Source organism: Ornithorhynchus anatinus, chromosome 5, assembly GCF_004115215.2.
Source record: "Ornithorhynchus anatinus isolate Pmale09 chromosome 5, mOrnAna1.pri.v4, whole genome shotgun sequence".
NCBI lineage: Eukaryota > Metazoa > Chordata > Mammalia > Monotremata > Ornithorhynchidae > Ornithorhynchus > Ornithorhynchus anatinus.
The window spans coordinates 88,939,097-88,963,681 of record NC_041732.1 but is presented as its reverse complement, the minus strand read 5'-3'; the positions used below and the strand labels follow the sequence as shown (position 1 = coordinate 88,963,681).

At 40.7% G+C, this 24,585-nt stretch overlaps 1 protein-coding gene across 1 annotated transcript in view; it reads left to right on the top strand.

The window, feature by feature from the left end:
• Positions 1 to 24,361, top strand: part of LOC100680819 (cadherin-7) — a 157,399-nt gene extending 133,038 nt beyond the window's left edge. Inside the window, exons 9-12 of the mRNA XM_029066732.1 lie at positions 7,807 to 7,928; positions 10,842 to 10,959; positions 12,244 to 12,495; positions 21,907 to 24,361. Coding sequence (XP_028922565.1) covers positions 7,807 to 7,928; positions 10,842 to 10,959; positions 12,244 to 12,495; positions 21,907 to 22,400 — 986 coding nt within the window. The 3' untranslated portion in view covers positions 22,401 to 24,361. The remainder of the gene's footprint in view (positions 1 to 7,806; positions 7,929 to 10,841; positions 10,960 to 12,243; positions 12,496 to 21,906) is intronic.
• The last annotated feature ends 224 nt before the right edge of the window (positions 24,362 to 24,585 follow it).

Below are 24,585 nucleotides of genomic sequence, written 5' to 3'. Positions count from 1 at the left end.
GTTAGCACTCACTCTGTGGCTTCAACTACCATGTCTGTGTGGATGACTCCCAAATTTACCTTGCTCACTCCAACCTCTGTCTTCCTCAATCTTATATTTCCTCTTCTTTCCTGTTTGTCAATCAATTGTATTTAATCAATGAGAACTTACTGTGTGCAGTGCACTGTATCAAGTACTTGGAAGAGTGCAACATAACAGAGTTGGTTGACATTCTCCCTAACCAGTACATCTCTAAATGAGATGTCTTCTGGCATCTCATTGTTAATATACACAAAACAGAACTCATCTTTCCTCCCAAATCCTCTCCTCCACATAGCTTTTCCATCACAGTTGACAATGCTCCCATTGTCCATATCTCCGAAGCACATATCTTTGACTCCTCCTCATGCGTTAACCCCCATTTGCAATTTGTTACAAAGTCCTTATGGTCTTTCATCCACAGCATCTCCAGAATCATTCTCTCCATCCAAATGTTCACTACAGTTGTCAGGTAATTGCTATAGCTGGGCTTGATTATGTATCAGGCTCCTCATGGGTTTCCCTGCCTCCATTTTCTGTCCTCTCCCATCTACACTCTAGACCGTTTTTCCAGAATGTTCTGCCTAGACCTCAAAAACAGCAGATGGTCACCCATTCCCCTCCACAATAGGAATAAACATCTAACCATAAGGTACTCTATCAGCTCTCACCCTTTTGCATATCCACTCTCTTCTCCCACCACTCCCCAGCTCATTCTAATCTCTCCCACCACTGATCTCCTGCTCAAACCATGCCCTTTGCCTGCAATTCCCTTCCCCATCAAATCTGACAGGCTACAGCTGTCCCCATCTTAAACCTTTTCCATCACATGTCTTCCAAAGGCCTTCCCCAATTAATTTCAAACTTTCCTCTGCTTATATCTCCTCAGCTGTCATTTCAATACTTCTGGGCAACCCAAGCATTAGTCAGTCAATCAGTCATATTCATTGAGCATTTTCTATGTGCAGAGCATGTCCTAAGCACTTGGGAGAGTACAGTATAACAGAGTTAGTAGGCAGGTTCTCTTCCCCCAACAGGTTTACAGTCTAAAGGGGAGCTAAAGTATACACAAACTCCTCCAACAGCACTTGTTCATGTGTTCACGTCTTGCAAACCTTATTATACAAATGCTGACTCATGTATGTATCTCCTTGCCCTTCATTCTGGATGGAATGTATTTTATTGTCTCTCTCTTTGTCTCCTCCACTGCAATGTAAGCTCCTTTATGAGGAGGGCTATGTCTACTAATTCAATTCTTCCCTCCTAAAGGCTTGGTACAGCATTCTGCACTTGGTAGGAGCTCAAAAAGTACTATTAATTGATTAGCAGTAAAGCTTCTGATCTGTCTGAGATTTTTCTAATTTTATTCCTCAGCCCTGAAATCCTATTAAATAAATCACTTGGACATAAATTGGATTCCAGAATGCTACAGGGTTGTGTCTCCATTAACAGGCCATTTTGTGTTTTATTTGAAAATACAACACTTGATACAATAGCAATATCTCTCCATCACTCCCTTTCTCCCCATTGGTTAGTGCAGTAAAGCATTTCCTACTAGGCTCCTAACCCTCCGGTTTCTAAATGGGTGCAGTGCTTGGATCTCTGGGGTTGGTTTTTCTTACCCTAAAGTACCCTTTTACCTCAACCATACACACTTATGCGTATATACATCATCTCTTATCCAACTTTCGCTTCACCCTTTCCAGACCTCCGCACATACCTTGTACAAATAATAGAATTTATGGATTTTGCTGAGCACTGTCTATGTGCCAAGCACTTTGCTGAAGTGCTGAGATAAATCAACCAATCAAATACATTTCTTTAGTGCTTACTGGATGCGGAACACTGTACTAAGCATGTAGGAGAGTACAATATAACAGAGTTGGTAGACACATTCCCTGCCCATGAGCTTACAGTCTACAGGGGGAGACAGACATTAATGTAAATAAATAAATTGTGGAAATGTACATCAGTGCTTTGGGGACGAGAGAAGGGTGAATAAAGGGTGCAAATCCAAGTGCAAGGGAGAAGCAGAAGGGAGAGGGAAAAAAGGACATGAGAACCTAATCCACCCCCACCATCTGCGCATCTGGCCCCATCCCTTCATACCTGATCTAAGCACTTATCCCCTCCCTTCTTCCCTTCCTGACCATGATCTTCAGTTGTTCATTCTTCAGGGTTTTTTTCCCCACTGCTTTCAGACATGTTCACATCTCCCCTATCCTAAAAAATACCCTCTCTTAACCCCATGGCTCCCTCCAGTTTCCCCATTTCCACTCTTTATTTCTCTCCAAACTCCTTGGTCGAGTTGGCTAAACTGACTATGTCAAGTCCCTCTCCTCCAAGTCTCTCCTTGACCCCCTCTAATCTGGTTTCCATTCCCCTCACACTACAGAAACTGCCCTCTTAAAGGTCACAAATGATCTCCTTTTAGCCAAATCCAATGCCCTCCAATCCATTCTAATCCTCCTTGACCTCTCAGTTGCCTTCGACACTGTCGACCACTCACTTCTCCTGGATACATTATCCAACCTTGGCTTCACTGACACTGTCATCTCCTGCTTCTCCTCCTATTTTTCTGGCTGCTCCTTTTCAGTCTACTTCACGGGCTCCTTCTCTGCCTCCCACCCCCTAACTGTAGGCATTCCTTAAGGTTCAGTTCTAGTCGGTTCTCCATCTACACCTATTCCTTTGGAATACTAATTCTCCCCTATGGCTTCAACTACCACCTCTATGCAGATGATTCCTCAAGGGTCAGTTCTTGGCCCTCTTCTGTTCTCCATTTACACTCACTCCCTCGGTGAACTCATCCGCTCTCACGGCTTTGACTACCATCTCTACGCAGATGACACGCAGATCTACATCTCCGCCCCTGTCCTCTCCCCCTCCCTTCAGGCTCGCATCTCCTCCTGCCTCCGGGACGTCTCCAGCTGGATGTCGGCCCGCCACCTAAAACTCAACATGAGCAAGACTGAGCTCCTCATCTTCCCTCCCAAACCCGGTCCTCTCCCAGACTTCTCTATCACCGTGGATGGCACGACCATCCTTCCCGTCTCTCAGGCCCGCAATCTTGATGTCATCCTTGACTCGTCCCTCTCGTTCACCCCACACATCCTATCCGTTACCAAGACCTGCCGGTTTCACCTCTACAATATCGCCAAGATCCGCCCTTTCCTCTCCACCCAAACGGCTACCTTACTATTACGGGCTCTCGTTATATCCCGGCTAGACTACTGTGTCAGCCTTCTCTCTGACCTCCCTTCCTCCTCTCTCGCCCCGCTCCGGTCTATTCTTCACTCTGCTGCCCGGCTCATCTTCCTGCAGAAACGATCTGGGCATGTCACTCCCCTTCTTAAACAACTCCAGTGGTTGCCTATCGACCTCCGCTCCAAACAAAAACTCCTCACTCTAGGCTTCAAGGCTCTCCATCACCTTGCCCCTTCCTACCTCTCCTCCCTTCTCTCTTTCTACCTCCCACCCCGCACGCTCCGCTCCTCTGCCGCCCACCTCCTCACCGTCCCTCGGTCTCGCCTATCCCGCCGTCGACCCCTGGGTCACGTCCTCCCGTGGTCCTGGAACGCCCTCCCTCCTCACCTCCGCCAAACTGATTCTCTTTCCCTCTTCAAAACCCTACTTAAAAATCACCTCCTCCAAGAGGCATTCCCAGACTGAGCTCCTCTTCCCCCTCTACTCCCTCTGCCATCCCCCCTTTACCTCTCCGCAGCTAAAGCCTCATTTTCCCCTTTTCCCTCTGCTTCTCCACCTCTCCCTTCCCATCCCCACAGCACTGTACTCGTCCGCTCGACTGTATATATTTTTGTTACCCTATTTATTTTGTTAATGAATTGTACATCGCCTTGATTCTAGTTAGTTGCCATTGTTTTTACGAGATGTTCTTCCCCTTGATGCTGTTTATTGCCATTGTTCTTGTCTGTCCGTCTCCCCCGATTAGACTGTAAGCCCGTCAAAAGGCAGGGACTGTCTCTATCTGTTGCCGACTTGTTCATCCCAAGCGCTTAGTACAGTGCTCTGCACATAGTAAGCGCTCAATAAATACTATTGAAAGATGATTCCCAAATCAAGATCACCAGCGCTGTTCTCTCTCCCTCTCTGCAGTCTCGTATTGCTTCTTGCCTTCAAGACATCTCTGCTTGGTTGTCCCGCCGACAGGTCAAATTTGACATGTCCAAAGCAGAACGCATTATCTTTCTCCCCAAATTCTGGCCTCCCCTTGACTTTCCAATCACTGTAGACAATATTGCCACCCTTCCTGGCTCTCAAATCCATAACCTTGGTGCTATCCTTGAGTCCTCTCTCTCATTCAACATGCATATTCAATCTGTCACTAAATCCTGCCAGTTCAGGCTTCACAACATTGCTAAAATTTGCCCTTTCCTCTCAATCCAAACTGCTACCACGTTAATTCAAGCACTTACCCTATTCTACCTTGATTATTAACGTCTTTGCTGACCTCCCTCTTCCTGTCTATCTTATCTCTCCCCAACTCCAGTCCATACTTCCCTCTGCTGCCTGGATCATTTTTCTACAAAAACGTTCAGTCCCAAGCCTCTCCACTCCACAAGGAACTCCATTGCTGGCAATTCCACATACACATCAAACAGTTAACAACTCACCATCAGCTTTAAAGCACTCAATCACCCTCCCCCTCCTACCTCATCTCGCTACTGTCCCACTACATCTCAGCCTGGACACTTTACTCCTCTAATGCCAACCTACTCAGTGTACCTTCGATTTTGTGTATCTCACCGCCAATCTCTCACCCGTATCCTCCCTCTGGCCTGGAATGCCCTCCCTCTTCATATCCAATTACAATTACTCTCCCCACCTTCAAAGTTTTATTGAAAGCACATCTCTTCCAAGACACCTTCCCTGACTAACCTTCATTTCATTTTCTCCTACTCCTTCTGTTTCACTGTGATTTGCTCCTTTTATTTACTCCCCTCAGTCCCACACCACTTATGTATATATCCATAATATATTTATTTATAATAATGTTTATCTCCCTCTTTGGACTGTAAGCTCATTGTGGGCAGGGAATGTGTCTGCTATATTGTTATATTGTACTCTCCCAAATACTCTCTGCACTCAGTAAGCACTCAGTAAATATGATTGATTGATTGATTGGAAGGTTTCTGGGAATGGTCATCTGTCAGTTATGTAGAGGGAGGGCATTTCTGGCCAGAGGTAGGTGGGCGAGTGGTCATTGGCAAGGTAGATGAGATTAGGGATATGAGTAAGTTAGCATTAGCGAAGTGAAGTGTGTGGGCTGGTTGTAGTAAGAAAATGGTAGGTAAGATAGGAGAGAGTAAGGTGACTATTTTAAAGTTGACATGAAGGAGTTTCTGTTTGATGCAAAAGGGTATGGGCAACCACTGGATTTGCTTGAGGAGTGGGGAAAGGTGAACTGAATGTTTCAGTAGAAAAATGATCCAGGCATCAGACTGAAGTATAGACCATAATGAGGAGATAGCAGAGGCAGGGAGGCCAGCAAGGTGGTTGATGCAGTAATCAAGGTGATAGTCATTCAGTCGTATTTATTGCACACTTACTGTGTGCAGAGCACTGTACTAAGCGCTTGAATAGGATAGCATAAGTGGTTGGATTACTGTAGTAGCAGTTTGGATGGAGAGGAAAGGGGATTTTAGCAATATTGTGAAGGTTAAACTGGCAAGATTTAGTGACAGATTGAATATGTGGGTTGAATGAGAGAGATGAGTCATTTTGTCATTTAGAGAAGCAGCGTGGCTCAGTGGAAAGAGCACGGGCTTTGGAGTCAGAGGTCATGGGTTCGAATCCTGCCTCGGCCACTTGTCAGCTGTGTGACTTTGGGCAAGTCACTTAACTTCTCGGTGCCTCAGTTACCTCATCTGTAAAATGGGGATTAAGATTGTGAGCCCCAAGTGGGACAACCTGATTTCCCTGTGGCTACCCCAGCGCTTAGAACAGTGCTCGGCACATAGTAAGCGCTTAACAAATACCAACATTATTATTATTATTATTTTGTACAGTCAGATCACCCATTGTGAGATCAGGACAGACGCCTCTCCTAATCTATCCAAATCATCAATCAGTCAATCAGTAGTATTTATTGGACACTTATCGAGTGCAGTGCGCACACCTAAGTGGTTGGGAGAATACAGTAGTGATAATAGCAGGATCCCTGCCTTTGAGTCTTTAAACACTCTAACTTGAGACCATCTTTGTCTCAGTGCCTGGGCCATTGATCCTGCCTTCCTGCTGACTGGCTCCTGCCTCAACAGCCACTTCATGGAGAACTCTGAAGGTTCCTATTATCTGTCTTTATTGTCTGCCATAATGGGCAAACCAAACATTGCTCTGAAGTACCCACAAGGGTTCAGATAGGCAGACTGGGAATTTGCTGCTTTCAATTGTAAAATGTAAACTTTAGATAATAATAAGATGGGCAATGCTACTTTTGAGCCAAGAGATTGATGATTTTGGAGTAGATGGTGACAATGAATAGTGGATAGAGGACAGGCCTGGGAGTCAGAAGGTCATAGGTTCTAAACTCAGCTGCATCACTTGTTTGCTGTGAGGCCATGGGGAAGTCAGGTCGCTTCTCTGTGGGCAGTTACCTCGTCTATAAAATGAGACTTGAGACCATGAGGCCCATGTGGGACAGAGACTGTGTCCAACTTGATTTGCTTGTATCCACCCCAGTGCTTAGTACAGTGCCTGACACATTGTAAGTGCCTAATGAATACCATAATTTTTACTAATTATTATTATTATTATTATTATTTTCCATTACTAGTTGTTTTAGCTTTACTTTTCTTCTGAATTCCACTCATTATTTCTCTTTTACACCTGGAACATTTTGCATGTAGCCTTTTACTCTGTGTCTTCCCAGTACTAGTACTAGTCCATCTCTCCTGTCTAGATTCTGAGCTCCTTGAGGCAGGGATCTTGTCTACCTACTCTCCCAAGTGCTTGGTATAGTGCTTTACAAATAGGCATGTAATTAATGTCATTAGGATTGACTGATCTTCCAGTCCTCATTTTTTTTTTTTTTTACTAATTGATGATTGCTCTATTCATGCTGGAAGCTCATTTCCTGATCACAGTCACACAACAGAGCCCACCGCTTGAGATATTTTATAGCAATGTGCTGCTGGAAATCATAGGGTGTGAAGTATAATTGATTGAAAAAAGTATGTTTGTTTTTTTCAATTATGCATACAATTTTTCATATTAATAATTGCTACCTAGATCTCCTCCCTACCAAATCGTTAAACTAAGCTGAAGGGTATAGACTCATTCGGGAAATCTGAGACAAGTTTCCGAATTCTGTAGAAATCCTAGGATATAAAGTTGCAGTTCCTGCTTATCTTCACTATCTTGGGGATATGGCATTGATGGTGTTTTCCCTCAAAACTGAAACAAATAAAACATTCTGCTGAGTAAATTCAAAATTAGTGAAAGCTTTTTGTACAAATGTAGTGTATGTCCTTTCTGAATAAGAAGAGAGACACCTAATTGGATTCCAAATCCCTTTGTCTGTAAGGCCCCACACCCTTAGTTGTATTTCAGATTTCTGTGGGAGAGGTTTTAGTTCAGTGTATAAAGAATCATGCTGGCCGAGGGCTGTCAGGGAGCAAATAAAGTCACAGAATGTCTAGTCACTTGCTATTTGGGCAATTAAAAAAAATTGTGGTGTGTATTTAAATAGAATGTGCCAAGAAAGAGTAAGAATAAACACTTACTAACCAAGCTGCTTGCAATTTTGTATATTTTTTCTTTACCCAGAGAACCCTTCGCAAGTAGGAAGAGGCTATGTGGCCATCAGCATCCTGGATGTTAATGACAACGCTCCAGAGTTTGCCATGGACTATGAGACGACAGTCTGTGAAAATGCTCAGCCTGGCCAGGTAAAATGGCTACCTACCAGGGCTCAGAAATACAGTTTTATATTGTTGAGTAGCATTCCTTTGGGAACGTTGCCTGCTGTAAGACGAGATAGAATCAGATCATTGCCATCGAGCTAACACTTTGACATGCAGCATAAACAACTATTAAATGAACCTTCAAACTTTAGTTTACTTGAGCTGTTGAAAAGTCCTTAGGAAAGAAATCAGGCAAGAGAAAACCCTGTTAAATGGCTAAGTACTTCAGCCTCCTTTACCCAGAATGCAGCACATGAAGCATTATTATAGCAGGAAACCCAGCAGACTCTGTCTGCACATACTATTCGGCTCAGCGGGATGTAAGCTTCTCACAGCCCCAGGAATTTAAGACAGCTGATCTCATTTGGATTCGTCCTGTGTGTCTGTGTTGTCCAGATATCTCTGTTGAGGGCTTTAATTTTGTAAATGACACATGAAAAATTGAATCCATACCTACCTCTCAAAATATCTGAAATGACTCATTCGTTAGAATATAATAGGGACTGTGTATTCAGTAATTGACAGTCTACTAGCATCAACATGTTCAATTATCAAAGGATCAATAATCAGCACTTCAATTGTTGAACTTTGACCTTTAATCCTTATTATAAGGCAATCCTAGCCTTAATCAAACTGGCCTCTCATAACTGTTGCTTGACGGTAATCTAAATAAGGCTGATTTTGTCAAGAGGGGAATTTTAATATTTATTCACATTGATAACGATGCATTCTTGTCAATGATTGACTGGTCTTCATGATAAGAACATGCATAGCGATGTGATTCAGCATCCAGTGGATATTGAGATGGTTATAATTCTTAATACTACAGAAATAATAGCAATAATACTAGTAGTATTTCAGTTTAAACTGTGAGCCCATCATTGGCCAAGGATTATCTCTAACTGTTGCCGAATTGTACATTCCAAGTACTTACTACAGTGCTCTGCACATAGTAAGCGCTCTATAAATACTATTGAATGAATGAATGAATGAACAGGCCCTGATTTATGTGCCAAGGACTGTGCTAAGCACTGGGATGAGTACAATACAATCAGATCAAACATAGTCCTGTCTCCAAAGGGGCCACTCCATCCTTATTCCCCTTGACCACTCAGCTGCTTTCAACACTATAGACCAACCCCCTCTCCTGGAAATGCAATCTAATCCTGGCTTCACTGACACTGTCCTCTCCTGGTTCTCCTCCTATCTCTTTGGTCACTCATTCTCAGTCTGCTTTATTGGCTCTCCCTCTGCCTGTAACCCTCTATTTGTGGGAGTCCCTCACAAGACTCTGGATTCCCTTCTATTCCCCATCTCCATTCACTCCCTCAAAGAACTTATTCTCCCACAACTCTATGCAGGCAATTCCTGAATCTACCATTATAGGGTAGACCTGTCTTCATCTGCAATCTCACATTTCTGCCTGTCTTCAGGACACCTCTATTTGGATATCCTAGAGACATCTCAAAACAGAACTCATCATCCCACCCAAATCCTGTCGTTCCCCAAGAATTTCCCATCACAGTAGACATCACAACCATCGTCCCTTTCTCACAAGCCCATAATCTTGGCTTTATCCTTGACTCACCTTTCAGTTATTTAATCCATCAATCAGTTAGTCAATCAAGAGTATTTGAGTCTTAGTGTGTGTTGAGCACTGTACTAAGTTCTCTGGAGAGTACAATACAATAGAGTTGATTGACATGTTCCCTGCCCACAAGGTGCTTACAATTTATGGAGGGAGGCTGACATACAAATACATCCCGAGGGGAAATGTCAATGTATTGACATGATTTGGTGACAATTTGAATATGTGAGTTGAATGAGAGAGATGCAACTGCAATAATGCCAAGGTTCCAAACTTGTGAGGCAGGGATGATGGCATTGTTTCTACAGTGACAGGGAAGTCACGAGGAGGATAAAGTTTGGGTGAGAAGATGAGGCTCTCTTCCATTCAGTCCTCATATTCTTTCTATTACCAAATCTTGTCGGGTTTGACCTTCACAAAATATCTAGAATCCATCACTTCCTCTCCATCGAGATCCAAACATTTCTTGTATCCCACCTATACTAGTGCATCAGTCTCTCCTTGCTAACCTCACTGCCTCCTGTCTCTCCTCTCTCCAGTACATAATTTACTTTGCTACCCAGATCATTTTTCTAAAAAAAAAGTTCAATACATATCTCCCACTCCTCAAAAATCTCTTTCGGCTGACATCCACCAACATATCAAATAGAAACTCCTTATCATCAGCTTTAAGACACTTAATCAGCTCTCCTTCTCCTATTTTTACCTCACTACGTTCCTACTACAACCCAACCTGCATACTTCAGTCCTCTGACACCAACCTAACACCAATCTAATGGTACCTCAGTCTTGGTTATCATATGCCTTGTCGCTCATTCCTTGGTCCATATCCTCACCCTGGCTGTGAAACTCCCTTCACCTTCTTATCCAACAGACCACCTCTCTCTTTCTGTCTATCTTCAAAGCCCACTAAAATCATGCCTCCTCCAGGATGCCTTCCATGACTAACCTTTCTTTTCCTCACCATCTGCACCTTCCCCTCTATGTTATCAATGCACTTAGGTCTGTACATTACTCACCCCTCCCCAGTCCTACAGCAGTTATGTACATAGCTCTGTACTCTGTCATTTCCTCTCCCTGTAAGTCATGTTAATGTCTGTCTCCCCTTCTGGACTGCAAGGACCTTATGGACAGGGAACATGTCTACAGCTCTGTTATGCTATACTCAGTATAGTGTTCTACATACAGTCAGAGCTCAATAAATACCATTAACTTACTGTCAATCATGCAATTTTAAGGTTAACTTTCATTTGTAACTAAAAAAATGGCTGCCCACCACCCATTTCTTGGCACTCAACATTTCTTTCTAGGTGATCCAGAAAATCAGCGCAGTTGATAAGGATGAACCATTGAATGGTCACCAGTTTTACTTCAGCTTGGCAGCAGAGGCAGCAAATAACCACAATTTTTCCTTGAAGGATAACAAAGGTAGGCACTGTGGATTATCCCTCATGAAGAGACCTCTTTTCAAGCCAATCCCATAGGCTGTTACCATCAGAAGTGTCAACTTTGAATTAAGGGAAGAGAGAGTTCTATTTGGTAAATATTCACTGATGAGCCTTTTTTTGTTTAGCAAGGAAATGAAAATGCTTATTCAGGGTGAGGTGGACTTCTTTGCCTGTGTGGACATTAATTACACAGCAGTTAGTCACTCCAGTCATTTTTATCTATGGATTAGCTGCCTTGACAGAGCAGCTGTTAAATCATTTTAAGCCCTTAGCCAAAAAAAAAGGGAGGTCAAACCTTTCCATTTTTCTCCTCTAAGAATTGTGTCTCACTTTCAGTCCATCAATGTTTTAATGCCTAGGAAGCAGCTAAAACCCTTTTCTGAGGTTTACATTTTACCGATATAGTATAGAACAGAAAAGACTCTACAAAACTGAAGTCATACCTAGATTTTGTTCTTCCTTTGCAATCATTTTAGCAGTTATTTACATAGAGACTTAGAAGACACATTTAAAGTTCATTTAATAGATTTTCTTTTTCTTCTGACATAAATGGATAACTACCACACAGGAATTCATGCTCATGCACACATCTTAATCTGGCTAGCACACTTAACACAGACACACTAAGTGCTAAATAAATATGATTGAATGAAAATATGATTGAATTAAAATATGATTGAATTAAAATTTGATTCCATGCTAAGATTTAGTTTAAAAGACTATCGTAAAAGACCTCTTTGATTATCTTATTGTGTCCATATTGCATAGATTGACAGACACTAAAATAGTTTACAGATAGAAGTGAATACCTGTTCAATACCTGTTCTCTCTCATATTTAGACTGGGAGGCCCATGTGAGATGGACATTGTGTCCAACCTAATTAATTTGTACCTACCCCAGCACTTAGAACAGTGTTTGACACATAGAAAGCACTTAACAAATACCATTAACAACAACACCAACAACAAAAAAAGTGAAGGGTAAAGTGTCTAGGAATGAGAATGGTGCTTAGGTTAGAGGTTTGTAAAGATATGTGCATCAGTGCTACAGGAGGTTGTCTTTTCACAACTGCTCACTCCTAGCTCTAACAGATGGCTGCCAAGTGGCAGAACTGGGATATCACCAGTCCTCCTGACTCCCAGCCCCCAACCTTTTGTCCCATGTTCAATCCAACACAGATTCCTGGCTTCAAAGAGGGGGGAAAGAAGTGGGGAGCAATTCCACAAGAAATCAAGTCTCACATGCATCTCTTCCATTACCTAGACAACACGGCGTCAATCCTCACGCGGAGGAATGGATTCCGAAGGCAGGAGCAGTCCGTGTTCTATTTGCCGGTGTTCATTGTGGACAGCGGCTCCCCTTCCCTGAGCAGCACGAACACACTCACCATCCGGGTGTGCGACTGTGATGCAGATGGAGTTGCCCAAACGTGCAATGCCGAGGCCTACATCCTCCCGGCGGGACTGAGCACCGGAGCCCTCATAGCTATCCTGGCCTGCGTCCTGACATTGCTAGGTACGGCCCGGCCTTTCCCTCATGTCTCCAATGCCATTCGTCTGTGTCATTTCTGAAGAAGCCCCTGCAGCCCCATCCATGCAGTTGAAAAGCTCCACGTGTTAATGCCCCTTCTCTTCTGCTTTGGGTAGAGATAACTCCTTGTTGAGCTAATGCTTTCCCCTCATGTAGGGCTTGTGTCTGTTTTTGAGTCTGTCTTTTATTAGGTATTTCTCTGTGAAGGCTTTCCTTCAGCGGAGCAGTTCCTCGGCCAACCCCTTTCGCAACTCTGGGTCATGGGGCCGGTTACCCTGCGGTAGAGGTCTCTCAAGAGTGCACTTCTGTTTTGTTGTTTGAGACTGTGCTTTAGAGGTTCCTGGAATAATTTATTGTACCCTCCTGGCTCCTGGCTTCGCTTTCATTTCACCTGATAGCTGCCTCTTGGTTATCAAATGGTTATCCATTCTCCTCTGCATCTTGTCCAGTGGAGCTGGGCAGATATGAGCATTTCTTCAATGCCTGTATATTGTCAGTGTCCCTGACCTTGTCTTTGGTGATCCTATGGTACCATGTGAAGTTCAGCAGAGAAGCTGAGGCCCTGAGGACATTTGTCCCTATCTTTTCAATTGGCTTTCAGCCTCACTCATGTCCATTCTCAGACAACACTCTTGAGTTTACAGTCTGAGCTGAAGAAAGCCAGAAATGTGGCTTTCTGCCCCTTTTGTTCTTTGAAGGCTTTCTCCTAACATCTTCATTTCTCCTCCTAAAATTCCTAGTCCAAGATGGCCTTCCCAATTAGGCTGGTCCCTATGATGGTTAATGATTGTAGAATTGTAGATTGTAGATTGTAAGTTCATCTCTAGCCTGTAAGCTTGTCTCCAGACTGTAAGCTTGTTGTGGGCAGGGAATGTGTCTGTTGCATCGTACTCTCGCCAGTGCTTAGTACAGTGGTCTGTGCACAGTATGCGCTAAATAAATACGTTTGAATGAATGAATGGATGAATAGAAGAGTAGAGCTGTTCAGGCCTGAAAATGCCAAACCAATTTATACTCAGTCTTAGTATGAGATCAGTCAATCAGTGGTATTTATTGAGTGCTGACTGTGTGCAGAGCACTGTTCTAAGTGCTTGGGAGTATACAATATATCACAGTTGATAGAAGTGTTTCCTGCCCACACAAGCTTATTTTCTATTTACATTATTATGAAGCAGTGTGGCCTAGTGGAAAGAGCATGGGTTGGTGAGTCAGGAGAACTGGGTTTGAATTCCAGCTCTGCCACTCCTCTGCTGGCTAATGTTGGAAAAGTCAATTAACTTCTTGGGCTCTAATCCCAGCTCCACCACTTGTCAGCTGTGTGACTTTGGGCAAGTCACTTAACTTCTCTGTGCTTCAGTTACCTCTTCTGTAAAATGAGGATTAAGACTGTGAGCCCTACGTGGGACAACCTGATTACTTTGTATCTATCCCAGCACTTAGTACAGTGCTTGGCAAATAGTAACTGCTTAAAAAATACCATTATTATTATTGTTATCATTATGAACGACAGGCTGGTATGTAACCATCCTAGCCTGTATCTATCCCAGTTCTTGGACCTAGTAAGTACTTAACAAATATCACAGTTTTTGTTATTATTATTATTATTATTATTATTATTATTCCAAGGTATGGGGGACACGTGCAACAAAAGTCATTTTTACTTTTCAAAATTCAGATAAATATTATCAAAGTTGAGGTATTTTCAAAGCAATATGCAGAGGAGCTTATGATTTCTTGGATAAACAGTTGAAGACAGACTGTTCCTGTTAAGCAAATGTTTGTTTTCAGATTACATGGACAATTCAGGGTAGGATGGGCTCCTGTTAGTTCACTTTTAAAACATTTATAGAACTCAGTGGTGAGAGAGTAGAAATTCCCAGTGTTGTAACCCTGGTGCCATGTTTGCTCCTTCTCTCTCACCTCTAGAACCCAGCCAATTTCTGATTCATATTAAGTCCCAACTCACCATCAGTAGTGATCATTAGGTGCCCGCTTGTGGCCACAGACTAATTAGCTATGGTATCATGAAACTAATCCAAATTTTTGAGTAGAGAGCCACATGTTTGATGAATCCTCCCAACATTGGCTGTTTTGGTGGCTTTACCAAGCAATGATTCCATTTCTCAACTCTACGAAGCCTTGAATTTGGCATTTATTGTGGACAGTGGATAAGACTGGGTGGGGTGGTAGGATGGAACAGTCTCCAGCCTCTTCTGCCACAGAACCACACCTCTTAACCCTCACCTCCCCACAGACCACCCATTTACCTCCAATTTTTCTGGAGTTGGAATCCTGAGGTCTGAGCAGGTGTGTCCCAGCTCATTTTCAATGTTCCCAGTATCCTGTGCATAGAAAACAGTTTAAGTCCTTGAAGAAGGGCTGGATAATACATTCTCCTTTCCCTCCCACTTGTTTGCAGTTTATTATAGGATTTTGTTCATACTTGCTTCCATGAAAGGTATGGAAATTCTGGAAGTCCATTTAGGGGAAGAAAGCACCTCTGTCCACTCCTACCCTAAATGTCAGGAATCAACTCTCGATGGCCTGCTGTGTAACCTTGGACAAGTCATTTGGCTTATCTATGACTCAATTACCTCAACCAGAAAATGGGGATTAAATACCTCTTCTGCTTCCCCCTTAAACAGTGAGCCTCATGTGGGATAGGAACCCTCATTCCGATCAAGAGCTTTGTACAGGGCTCTACATACAACAAGTGCTCAGTAAGTGCATTTCACTGCATTGTATCCACCACAGGGCTTAGTGTTCAGTAACTGCTTAAAAATACCATATAGGAAGAAATAGAGGGGGAAAAGAGAGACAGAGTTGGGAAGCTTGAGAAGGGAATTTTTGAAAACAAGGCCAATATCTAGGAGAATAAAATGACTGATCATGACAGATGGTCAAGAAATATCATCCATTCCTTCGATTCAATTTTTAATTAATATTACTGTATTGGGGATGCCCCTGAAACATATATTTCTTGGTGTAGTAAAGTCAATGTTTCTTGTAGGGGAGACCGAGGTCTTGATGGATAGTAACAGTTAATTCATTCAATCAATGATTGGATCATATTTAGAGCAGAGCATTTCACTAACTGATTTGAGGAGCACAGTAGTATTTAATAGACATGATCTTTGCCTTTGAGGAGCTTACAATTTAGTACTTAATTCATTTGTTATAAACTGTAACCTCATCGTGGGCAGGAAACATGTCTACCAACTCTGTTGTATTTCACTTTCCCAAGTATTTAGTACATTGTTCTGCACACAGTAAGTGCTCAGTGAATATCACTGATTGATCGATTTGCTATGAATATTCTGTACAAGATATAATAATTGCACTGGCTTTAAGATGAAATGAGACTTTTTTCTCCATCTCATTGTCTTCAGTAACCTATAACATTTTTATCTCTTAAAATAATGCAGAGTGCTTCAGTATCTCTGCCGCTTAAGAGTAAATTATATCCTCAGTAGCTGAGAGATACATACACTGTGCCAGTCCTTTTAATCAGGATAAATATTAATTGTCAATTTATGTGGCCATTTCCCAAAAGACTCATAGCGATTTACAGAAACCAATATTAACCGAGTGGAGCTATCCCATCTGCAGCCAATGAGGAAGAGGCTCTTATGGAAGATGATCAAAGAGGAAATGGTTTTTAGCTCCTTTGTTTAAAAATGTATTCAAAAAATGTGCACAGTTCAAATTCCAGGCACCTTTTAATGTGGCTTAGTTCAAAGAGGCTTTTTACTGCACGTTAAAATTGAAGCAGAATTATAGTGAAAGTTTATTTTTTGTTGTTGTTGTTTTTCTCTTTTAAGCCCAGTTAAAAAATCAAGAACCTACAGTGGTCCCTGTGGCCAAAATATTTCTAGTTCAGCTGGGATTAGTTAGACCCTCCCTGTTTTATTATAAATGTAATAAGATTTGCTTAGGAGCAGAGACTCCTCCACATCCAACTCCCTATCTTTCAACCATTCTCATTTATAAGGCAGTGATTTCCTCCCCGTCGACCAGTTGGACATGAAGAGTTGTCGTGTCTTTGGTGTAATTTTTCATTTTTTTGAAATTATCGTTCTGCTGGGACACCTGAGGTAAGGGGCTTGTTAGGAGGTGGGGAAAAAAGATTTACATGTTGAGAAAAATTATGTGTCATAATTCAAGGGTCTGTCCTTGTCATTTCTGGTCCCCCCATGGCGAATTGAAAGGCCTCCACATCTCTTGGATTGACTGACATAATTAACCCTAGTGGCACAAAAGCACCCATCTGAACAGACAGCTCGTGTCAGTTGATATTTTCATCCCTTTCAAATTGTAAGTGTGATTTATAAGGCAGGTCCACCGACATGCTCAGCCTGCAATTGGAGCCGTGCTCATTGGTCGCAAGGCTTGTTCCTGCTAGATTGACTCTGTTTGATTCAGGGGCTCTCTTGACTGGCTTACCTCTTGCCTTTCAGTCAGCTGTCCCCTTCTACTCCCAATCTTCACCCACAATCTGCCATGCCTGGAAGGAGTTAATTTCAAGCAGGGTTTTTTGTGCTTGTGAGACAAGGCAAGTGAAATTTTGGCAGGCTCCCATGCCCGGTAACTTTCTCGTTTGGGATTGGAATTCTGCCTGCCATAGCAGGATAGGAACGGCTTCCTTACAGGTCAGTGAGGTGGAAACACCTGCTCAGGGAATTTGTAAGCTAAGGAAGGACAACCATTTTACTAAATGTTCGGAGCTAGTTGGATTTTAAATATGAAGTATTGACAGAGCACAAGACTAATGTTGAGAAGCAGGATGGAGTTTCTGGATATAACATGAGCCTAGGAGATAGAAGGTCATGGATTCAAATCCTGACTCTGCCACTTATCTGGTGTGTGACCTTGAGCAAGTCATTTCACTTCTCTGTGCCTCAGTGACCTTATCTATAAAATGGGGATTGAGACTCTGAGCCCCGTGTGGGACAGGGTACTGGGTCCAACTGGATTTGCTTGTATCCACCACAGTGCTTAGTGTAATGCCTGGCTCATAGAAAGTGCTTAACAAATGCCATTATTTATTATTATTATTATATTATTGTTTGTTTTACTGTATTTTGGTGGGTATGACTAGATCATAGAGTATACTTATTTCAGTAAATAATTAAAATCAGATGATGACATGAACTGCATGTGGAGGGAGAAGAGCAGAACATGCTTTCCAATTCTGTTCATTCATTCATTCAATCGTATTTATTGAGCTGTGTATAGAGTACTGTACTAAGTGCTTGGGAAATACAATTCAGCAGTAGAGACAATCCCTGCCTACAAAGGGATCACAGTCTAGAAGGGGGGAGACAGACAACAAAACAAGCACTTAGTAGTACAGTGCTTTGCACACAGTACACGCTCAATAAATACAATTGAACGAATGAGTAAATACCATGCAAATAAATACCAGTCTGTCTCTTTGCACCTTTCTGAGGTTCTTCGGGCTAACCAATAGTCCAGGTAAGTGGGTTTCAGTGTTCATTCTGATTTCCTGCTAGTTCTCTATACGTCCTTGAGCTGATACTTTAACTCAGGAAAAATGCAATGGAGTAATCTGCAGATATTGAGGAGATTCGGGTCTGAATAATGCATTGAGGCTGTCTAGGCTGATTAGTCATTGGATAACTGCTCATCTGACCCCTTAATTTTCCCTAAGGTACAGAGATGTTACCCATGCAGATTGCCTCTGAAGGGGGTTTGTTAGAAGTAATTTAGAAAATGATCTTAAAGCACCTAAAGTGTCTTATAAATCTCTAATAGAGGTAATATGTGCTTTCTACCAGTTAATAAGTAGACTTTGCTTGATTTGTATATGTGAAGGTAGAGGAGGACATCAATAAAGCCGTTAAGAGAGAGTGAATGCAAAAAGCAATTAATCACTTTTCAAGGACATCATAATTTGTTTTTTCTTAATACTTTCCTCAAAAGGGCAGAGAATCAAATTTCTGGAAGGAAAATTGGGAGGTCATCTAATCCAGGTCATTTTTTCCATTGAATTTTAAACTCATATTTGTATCCACCTAATAGGTTCACAGTATGAAAACAGGGAACAAATGGAGAACATTTTGATTTATGCATGTAAAAAAACCCATAACCAATGACCACCAAATGTGACTCATATTATACTGTAAACAATGTTTAGAATAAATAATTGAAAGCCTTTAACATAGTCAGCTCTGAAAATTATATGGCAATTTCAGGCAGCATAATTTATTTTTTGTTTCGCACCTCACAGACACAATACTAATTGCTTTTATAATAACTGCTTTGCTGAACAGTATATTATTCGGTATTAAGCCCACATTGGCAGCAGGGGTATATCTTCTTCCTTAGAACTACAACAACCTTTCTGAGTAAAGTCTGTGCTGCTGAACAAACTCTAGATTGTTTTGGCTCCACTTCTAACTCTATTGTGAAGGTTGAAAAATTACAATAATTCAGGGAAAATGCTGGAGAGGAAGAAATTCAGTCCATAGACATATGAGAAGTCACTGGTATTACCCAAGGGTATGTCAGAAATAGCAAGAACATTCAGTGAAAAGAACGGATATTTCAGATCAGTATTTAGAAGAGCTTCTAAATGGATAAAGACAATTACAATGGCTGTGGTAAAGACATTCATAGAAATTTTTAAAATTGATCCAGTAACAATATTTTTGATCTTATGTCCTAAAGGATATAATTCTATAGGGTATATGCAACAGGGATTAATCATCCTCTGAATTTCAACTCTGCCTTTACTGTTCATTCATGAGAAGCAGCATGGCTTAGTGGAAAGAACACGGGCCTGAGAGTCAGAGGACATGGGTTCTAATCCCGCCTCCACCACTCGTCTGCTGTATGACCTTGCACAAGCCAATTATGTTCTCTGAACCTCAGTTACCTCATCTGTAAAATGGGGATTAAGACTGTGAACCCCACATGGGACAACAACCTGCTTACCTTGTATCTATCCCAGTGCTTAGAAAAGTGCTTGGCACTAGTAAACACTTAACAAATACCATTATTATTATTATTATTTTGGTGAAGCAATAATTACACAAGAGATACAAAGATGCCTGCTCTCTAAATAATGGGAAATTAATGGAACCACAAACATCATTTTTCTAAGTTAAAAAATGACATTGTCTTTTTTCCGCATCTCTACTGGGACACATAAGAATATATCTCTTTTTTAATTTTAGTCACTTGATTAATTAGGTGGAAAACATTCCTCTTAATCCAGGAATTATCTCCAGAATCCCTATAGAACAGTGTATTCTTTCTTTATGTAAAGGTTAAAATTTATGCTTCTAGGAGGCTTAAATGATGTGAAATAATATTGTCTAGAAAGATCAAAATTAAAATTATCTATCCTCCTAAAATATTCTATATTTCTCCGAGAAAAAACTGAAATTTACAAGACTAACCCCAAAATAACATGTGTTTTACCTCTATTTGTATTATACCTAGGGGCAGATATAGTTATCTTAACTCAATATTGTTCATTAGTGAGCACTCAACTTCCTAATGGAAATCTCAGCCTGGCTGCAGTGTAAAAATATACTCACATTTGATTAAAGAAAAAATTAGTTGCTTAAAATTAATTTATTTATAATTGTTTCATTTAAATTAATGTTTTTCTTCATTTCTAGACTGTAAGCTCACTAGGGGTAGGGAACATCTCTGTCAACTCCATTATTTTATTCTCCCAATGCTGTGCACACAGTAAGCACTCAATATGTATGATTGATTGATAATCTCGTGGATGTAATAATATCAGACTGACATGAGGGTTTGGAGGAAGGATAAGGAGAAGAAAGACAAAGGACTCATATGACAAATTTATATTCTAAACTAAAAAACATAATTTAATTTTACCTAAAAAAAAAAAAAAGAAACAAAAAAATAACACAAGAACCTACCAGCAACGAAAGCCAATTCTTCAACCCAGTTTTTAATTTTTCAAATTTTTCATCAAGCCTAATTTCTCACAAACTCTTCTAAAAGTCATAATTCAAATTTTTCAAATCTCTTTTGCACACTTTGTCACCAACAATTATCCCTTCAAGTGAACTGTTTCATTTCTTTTAGATGTTTTGCCAAAACATGGGTTGACGTAGTAGTAATTCATATTCTCAGGCCATCTGGTAATGGAACAGTTGTTATATGCCTTATAATTGTTGCACTTTGCACCATTTATTCACCTATTCCCCAGCCCCACAGCTCTTACTTACATATCTGTAATGTATTTATATTAATGTCTTTCACCCCTCCATACTGTAAGCTCAATGTGGGCAGGAAACATACCTTTCAACTCTGTTATATGTACAGTCCCAAGTGCTTAGTACAGTGCTCTACCCATAGTAAGTGTTCAATAAATATGATTGATTAATGGATGAATGAATGAAAAAATTGAATAAATATATTTTTGAAAAGATAAAATTTCCACACCATTTTTCTCCACCTTAATTTTTGCAGACCTTTAAGGTGCCAAGAAATCGGAAGTGTAGGACTGTGTTTTGAAATTCACACTGAATTTTTTTTTCTACTTTCAAGGAACCAAAAGACTCAGATTCTATTCGGTAGTAGTCCTTTCATTTATTTATATGAATCATAGGATCATTTTAACTGATAATGAAAATACAAAATATGTACAACTTGTTTTGAACATTTCTACTATTTCATTCCCCATCAAAAACCAAAAAAAAAATTGATTTTATAGAAGGGAGATTAAAGCAAACAGTCAAATTCCAAGTTGATCATTTTGAGGTTTAGGAAACTTCAGAGCCAAAGATCATAAGAATCAGGTTTAGGACTTTGTACATTAAAGCCAAGTTTAATCTATTATTAAGATGCTTTTAATCCATGAGTATCGACAAGATACGTTGGATTTAACTGAGAGTTTCACAGTCAAGAAACGGCTATTTCATCAAAGAACCTATGGCCAAATCTTGTAATTCTGTCACTTTCCCGTTTGCCATTGTTAAACTACAAACAGCACCTTTGTGAATGGCTTTTACTTCTTGAGCAATTAAGGTGTTCAAAAAAAGGTTCTTTATATTTTATGGCTGTGAGGCTGTAATAGTCATCCTGAATTGGCTGTTAAATTTATGCTATAAGATTCTTTAGGGTGTAACATTAGAGGGAGACATCAATTCAGAATCAATATATAAAAGGAATTCTTGATGTATAAAAATGTTCTGTTTAAAAGCCATTTTAGCATTTTAGAACCATCTAGTAATGTGAAGTCCCCATCGCACAAGGTGGCCAATGGTTTTCCATTTAGAGAGAACTCTTTATGGGTCAATTTTATAGGCCCGATTCCAGGAGCAATAAAGATTAATAGAAAAGCTGCTGAAAAATTCACTTTGGCTAAGTGTCCGCTATTTTGTGTTCTAGTGCTGGTCCTCCTGATCGTTACAATGAGACGGCGGAAAAAGGAACCACTCATTTTTGATGAGGAGAGGGACATCCGAGAAAACATCGTCAGATACGATGATGAGGGAGGTGGTGAGGAAGACACGGAAGCTTTTGACATGGCCGCCTTGAGGAACCTCAACATCATCCGAGATACCAAAAGTCGACGGGACGTGACCCCTGAGATCCAGTTCTTGAGCAGACCGACGTTTAAAAGCATCCCGGATAACGTCATCTTTAGAGAATTTATCTGGGAGAGACTAAAAGAAGCTGACGTGGATCCCTGTGCTCCTCCTTACGATTCTCTGCAGACGTATGCGTTTGAGGGCAATGGCTCAGTCGCCGAATCCCTCAGCTCTTTAGAGTCCATCAGCTCAAACTCTGATCAAAATTACGATTATCTCAGTGACTGGGGCCCCCGTTTTAAACGACTGGCAGACATGTACGGGCCGGGTCAGGACAGCTTGTACTCATAGCCTTGGGTCTCTCCTCTGACATGCACTGAAGAAAGATAAAAACTCCGGTTGAGGACAGCAGGAAGTTGTAAATATTTCTCCATTTTTAACCTTTTAGGTTTTTTGCCTTGGTGAAGCATTTCTTCATTAGACTTGTCCTCGGGACTGCACTGATCAGTGATTCTGAGCATTTGATGGCATTTTGATAAAATGAAATGCTCAACCATATGCGAATAGACAGCAACCCCGTATGTACCTGCAGAGGCACCTGCTCCTGGAGGAAGAAATGTACCGTGAGCTCTGGGAGCCAATGATGTCCAGTAAACCTCTTCACCCTCCAGCTGCATCAATCTCAGCATTGCTAATTAGCTACCAGTAAAGAGAAGAAGATGGAAATCATGGACTGTTTAATGAAGCCTGCTTGGTTCTTTACTGACACCAAGCTGGTTGACCAGATGTGTTTAAAGCGATAGCTGCAGTTAGTTGTGCTTTGACATCCAGCAAAATTTTGTAAAAAGATCCACGTGTCCAGGGGCATCTGTAAATACGTGGATAATTCCCTCCCTCCCTGAAAAATCTAATCCAATGCAGTTTGGTCCCAGAAAGAGAAAGCCTTCAACATTATCTCATCACACTAATTCCTAAAGCCATGGATTGAGGAGGACAATCTGGAAAGAAAAATATGATTCTGTGGTGCCTGTGTAGGTGTGGAAAAAAGTTGCTGTCTATTGGTTGTTTCTTATTATCTCTTCTGATTTGTACAGGAGAATCAATCTTTTTATTTAAATTTTATTTGACACATGGTGTTATATTTATTTTGGAGCGCCAATCTCCTCTAAATTCAGGTCCATTTTACTGCCTCACAGTATTAAACCTGTCAGAACATGCTGATTTTTTTTTTCTCCAGTCTCAGTTACAAGAGGGAAAAGAAGCCTAGAAATAGAGAAATCCCAGTAGACCAATCACACGAATTGCCGTTCAGATCTTAGGAAGGAACACAGCTATGAGGACACCCAGATGTTCTTCCAAACCATTACCACATTGGAAACATTTGAATAAAAGATTGGCGCATTACACATCGGAAAGAAGACTCCAAGGAAGAAAGGAGTGTCTCTGATGCAAGATTTGGATTTCAAGGTCACAAGTTCTACATGCTCCTAAGACTTTAAAAGAGCTTGATTTTTTCCCCCTCTTTTGCTGTTGAAGCACTTCAGTGAAAAACAATTTTAAAATCCTTTCATATGTTAAGCAATGTAATGCTATTAACTTCAGAATCCAACTTTAAATCCTGATGCAAATAAGTAAAAGCCCCAAGGAATTCACTTCACAATGCATAATTTCTATACTGGTTTGGGTGTGCCAAAGGAAGGAAGATTATTACCGTCGGTCAAAATACTGAATAATTTTGAAATAGGATTTCGTAGACTAAGATGACTTTTTTATGACTCAAATAATATTTATACCTATCATCGTCCATGGTTTAATACTAGTTTATGATGCATATATTCAAGTAAGAATGAATTTATTTCTTTTGATATTATTTTTTCTCTCTCTATCTTTTTTTTGTTGTTGTTCAGTTCCTAAGTGAATCTGCAGATAATGGGCACTATGTAGAGAAGTGTGTTCTGAAAGTGCTTCTTTCTGAAAAGAGACCTTTAAATAAAAGTTAAAATATGTTGAATACACATGGGGGAGATGTATCTATGAGAGTCTGTAATTTTTGCAGCCCAATGTTATAAATGAACTATGTGAAAGTGGCCTTTAGCTTTATCAAAATAAATGATTAATTAAATTTGATTACCTGCAAACAGTTCTTTAATTTAGGTAACGTTTTGTAGACAATCATTGTTTCACTGATAGATTTGCTTCTAGTTGTACTAAGAAATCTATATGACCAGTTTTGTAATGGAAATTATGAATATTCCTCCTGACTTTTAGTCACACGTGTAAGGTTTTCAATAAAAAAGTGGAAAAAAAGCAAACACACAAGCTTAGCCCATTTCATAAAAGATGCTTCTAAGCTAATATAGCTGTTACAACAGCAGGGTCTAGAGAGAAGAGCTTCAAAAGAATCTCCTTGTGTACAAGAAGATTAAACATTTCAGTACTTTGGGATTATAATGTCAAAAGTGCCGATAGAAGCATTTCACTAAATTATACTTTGAAGTTCTAGTTTGGACAATAACATTGGTGGCCTTGTTCTTCC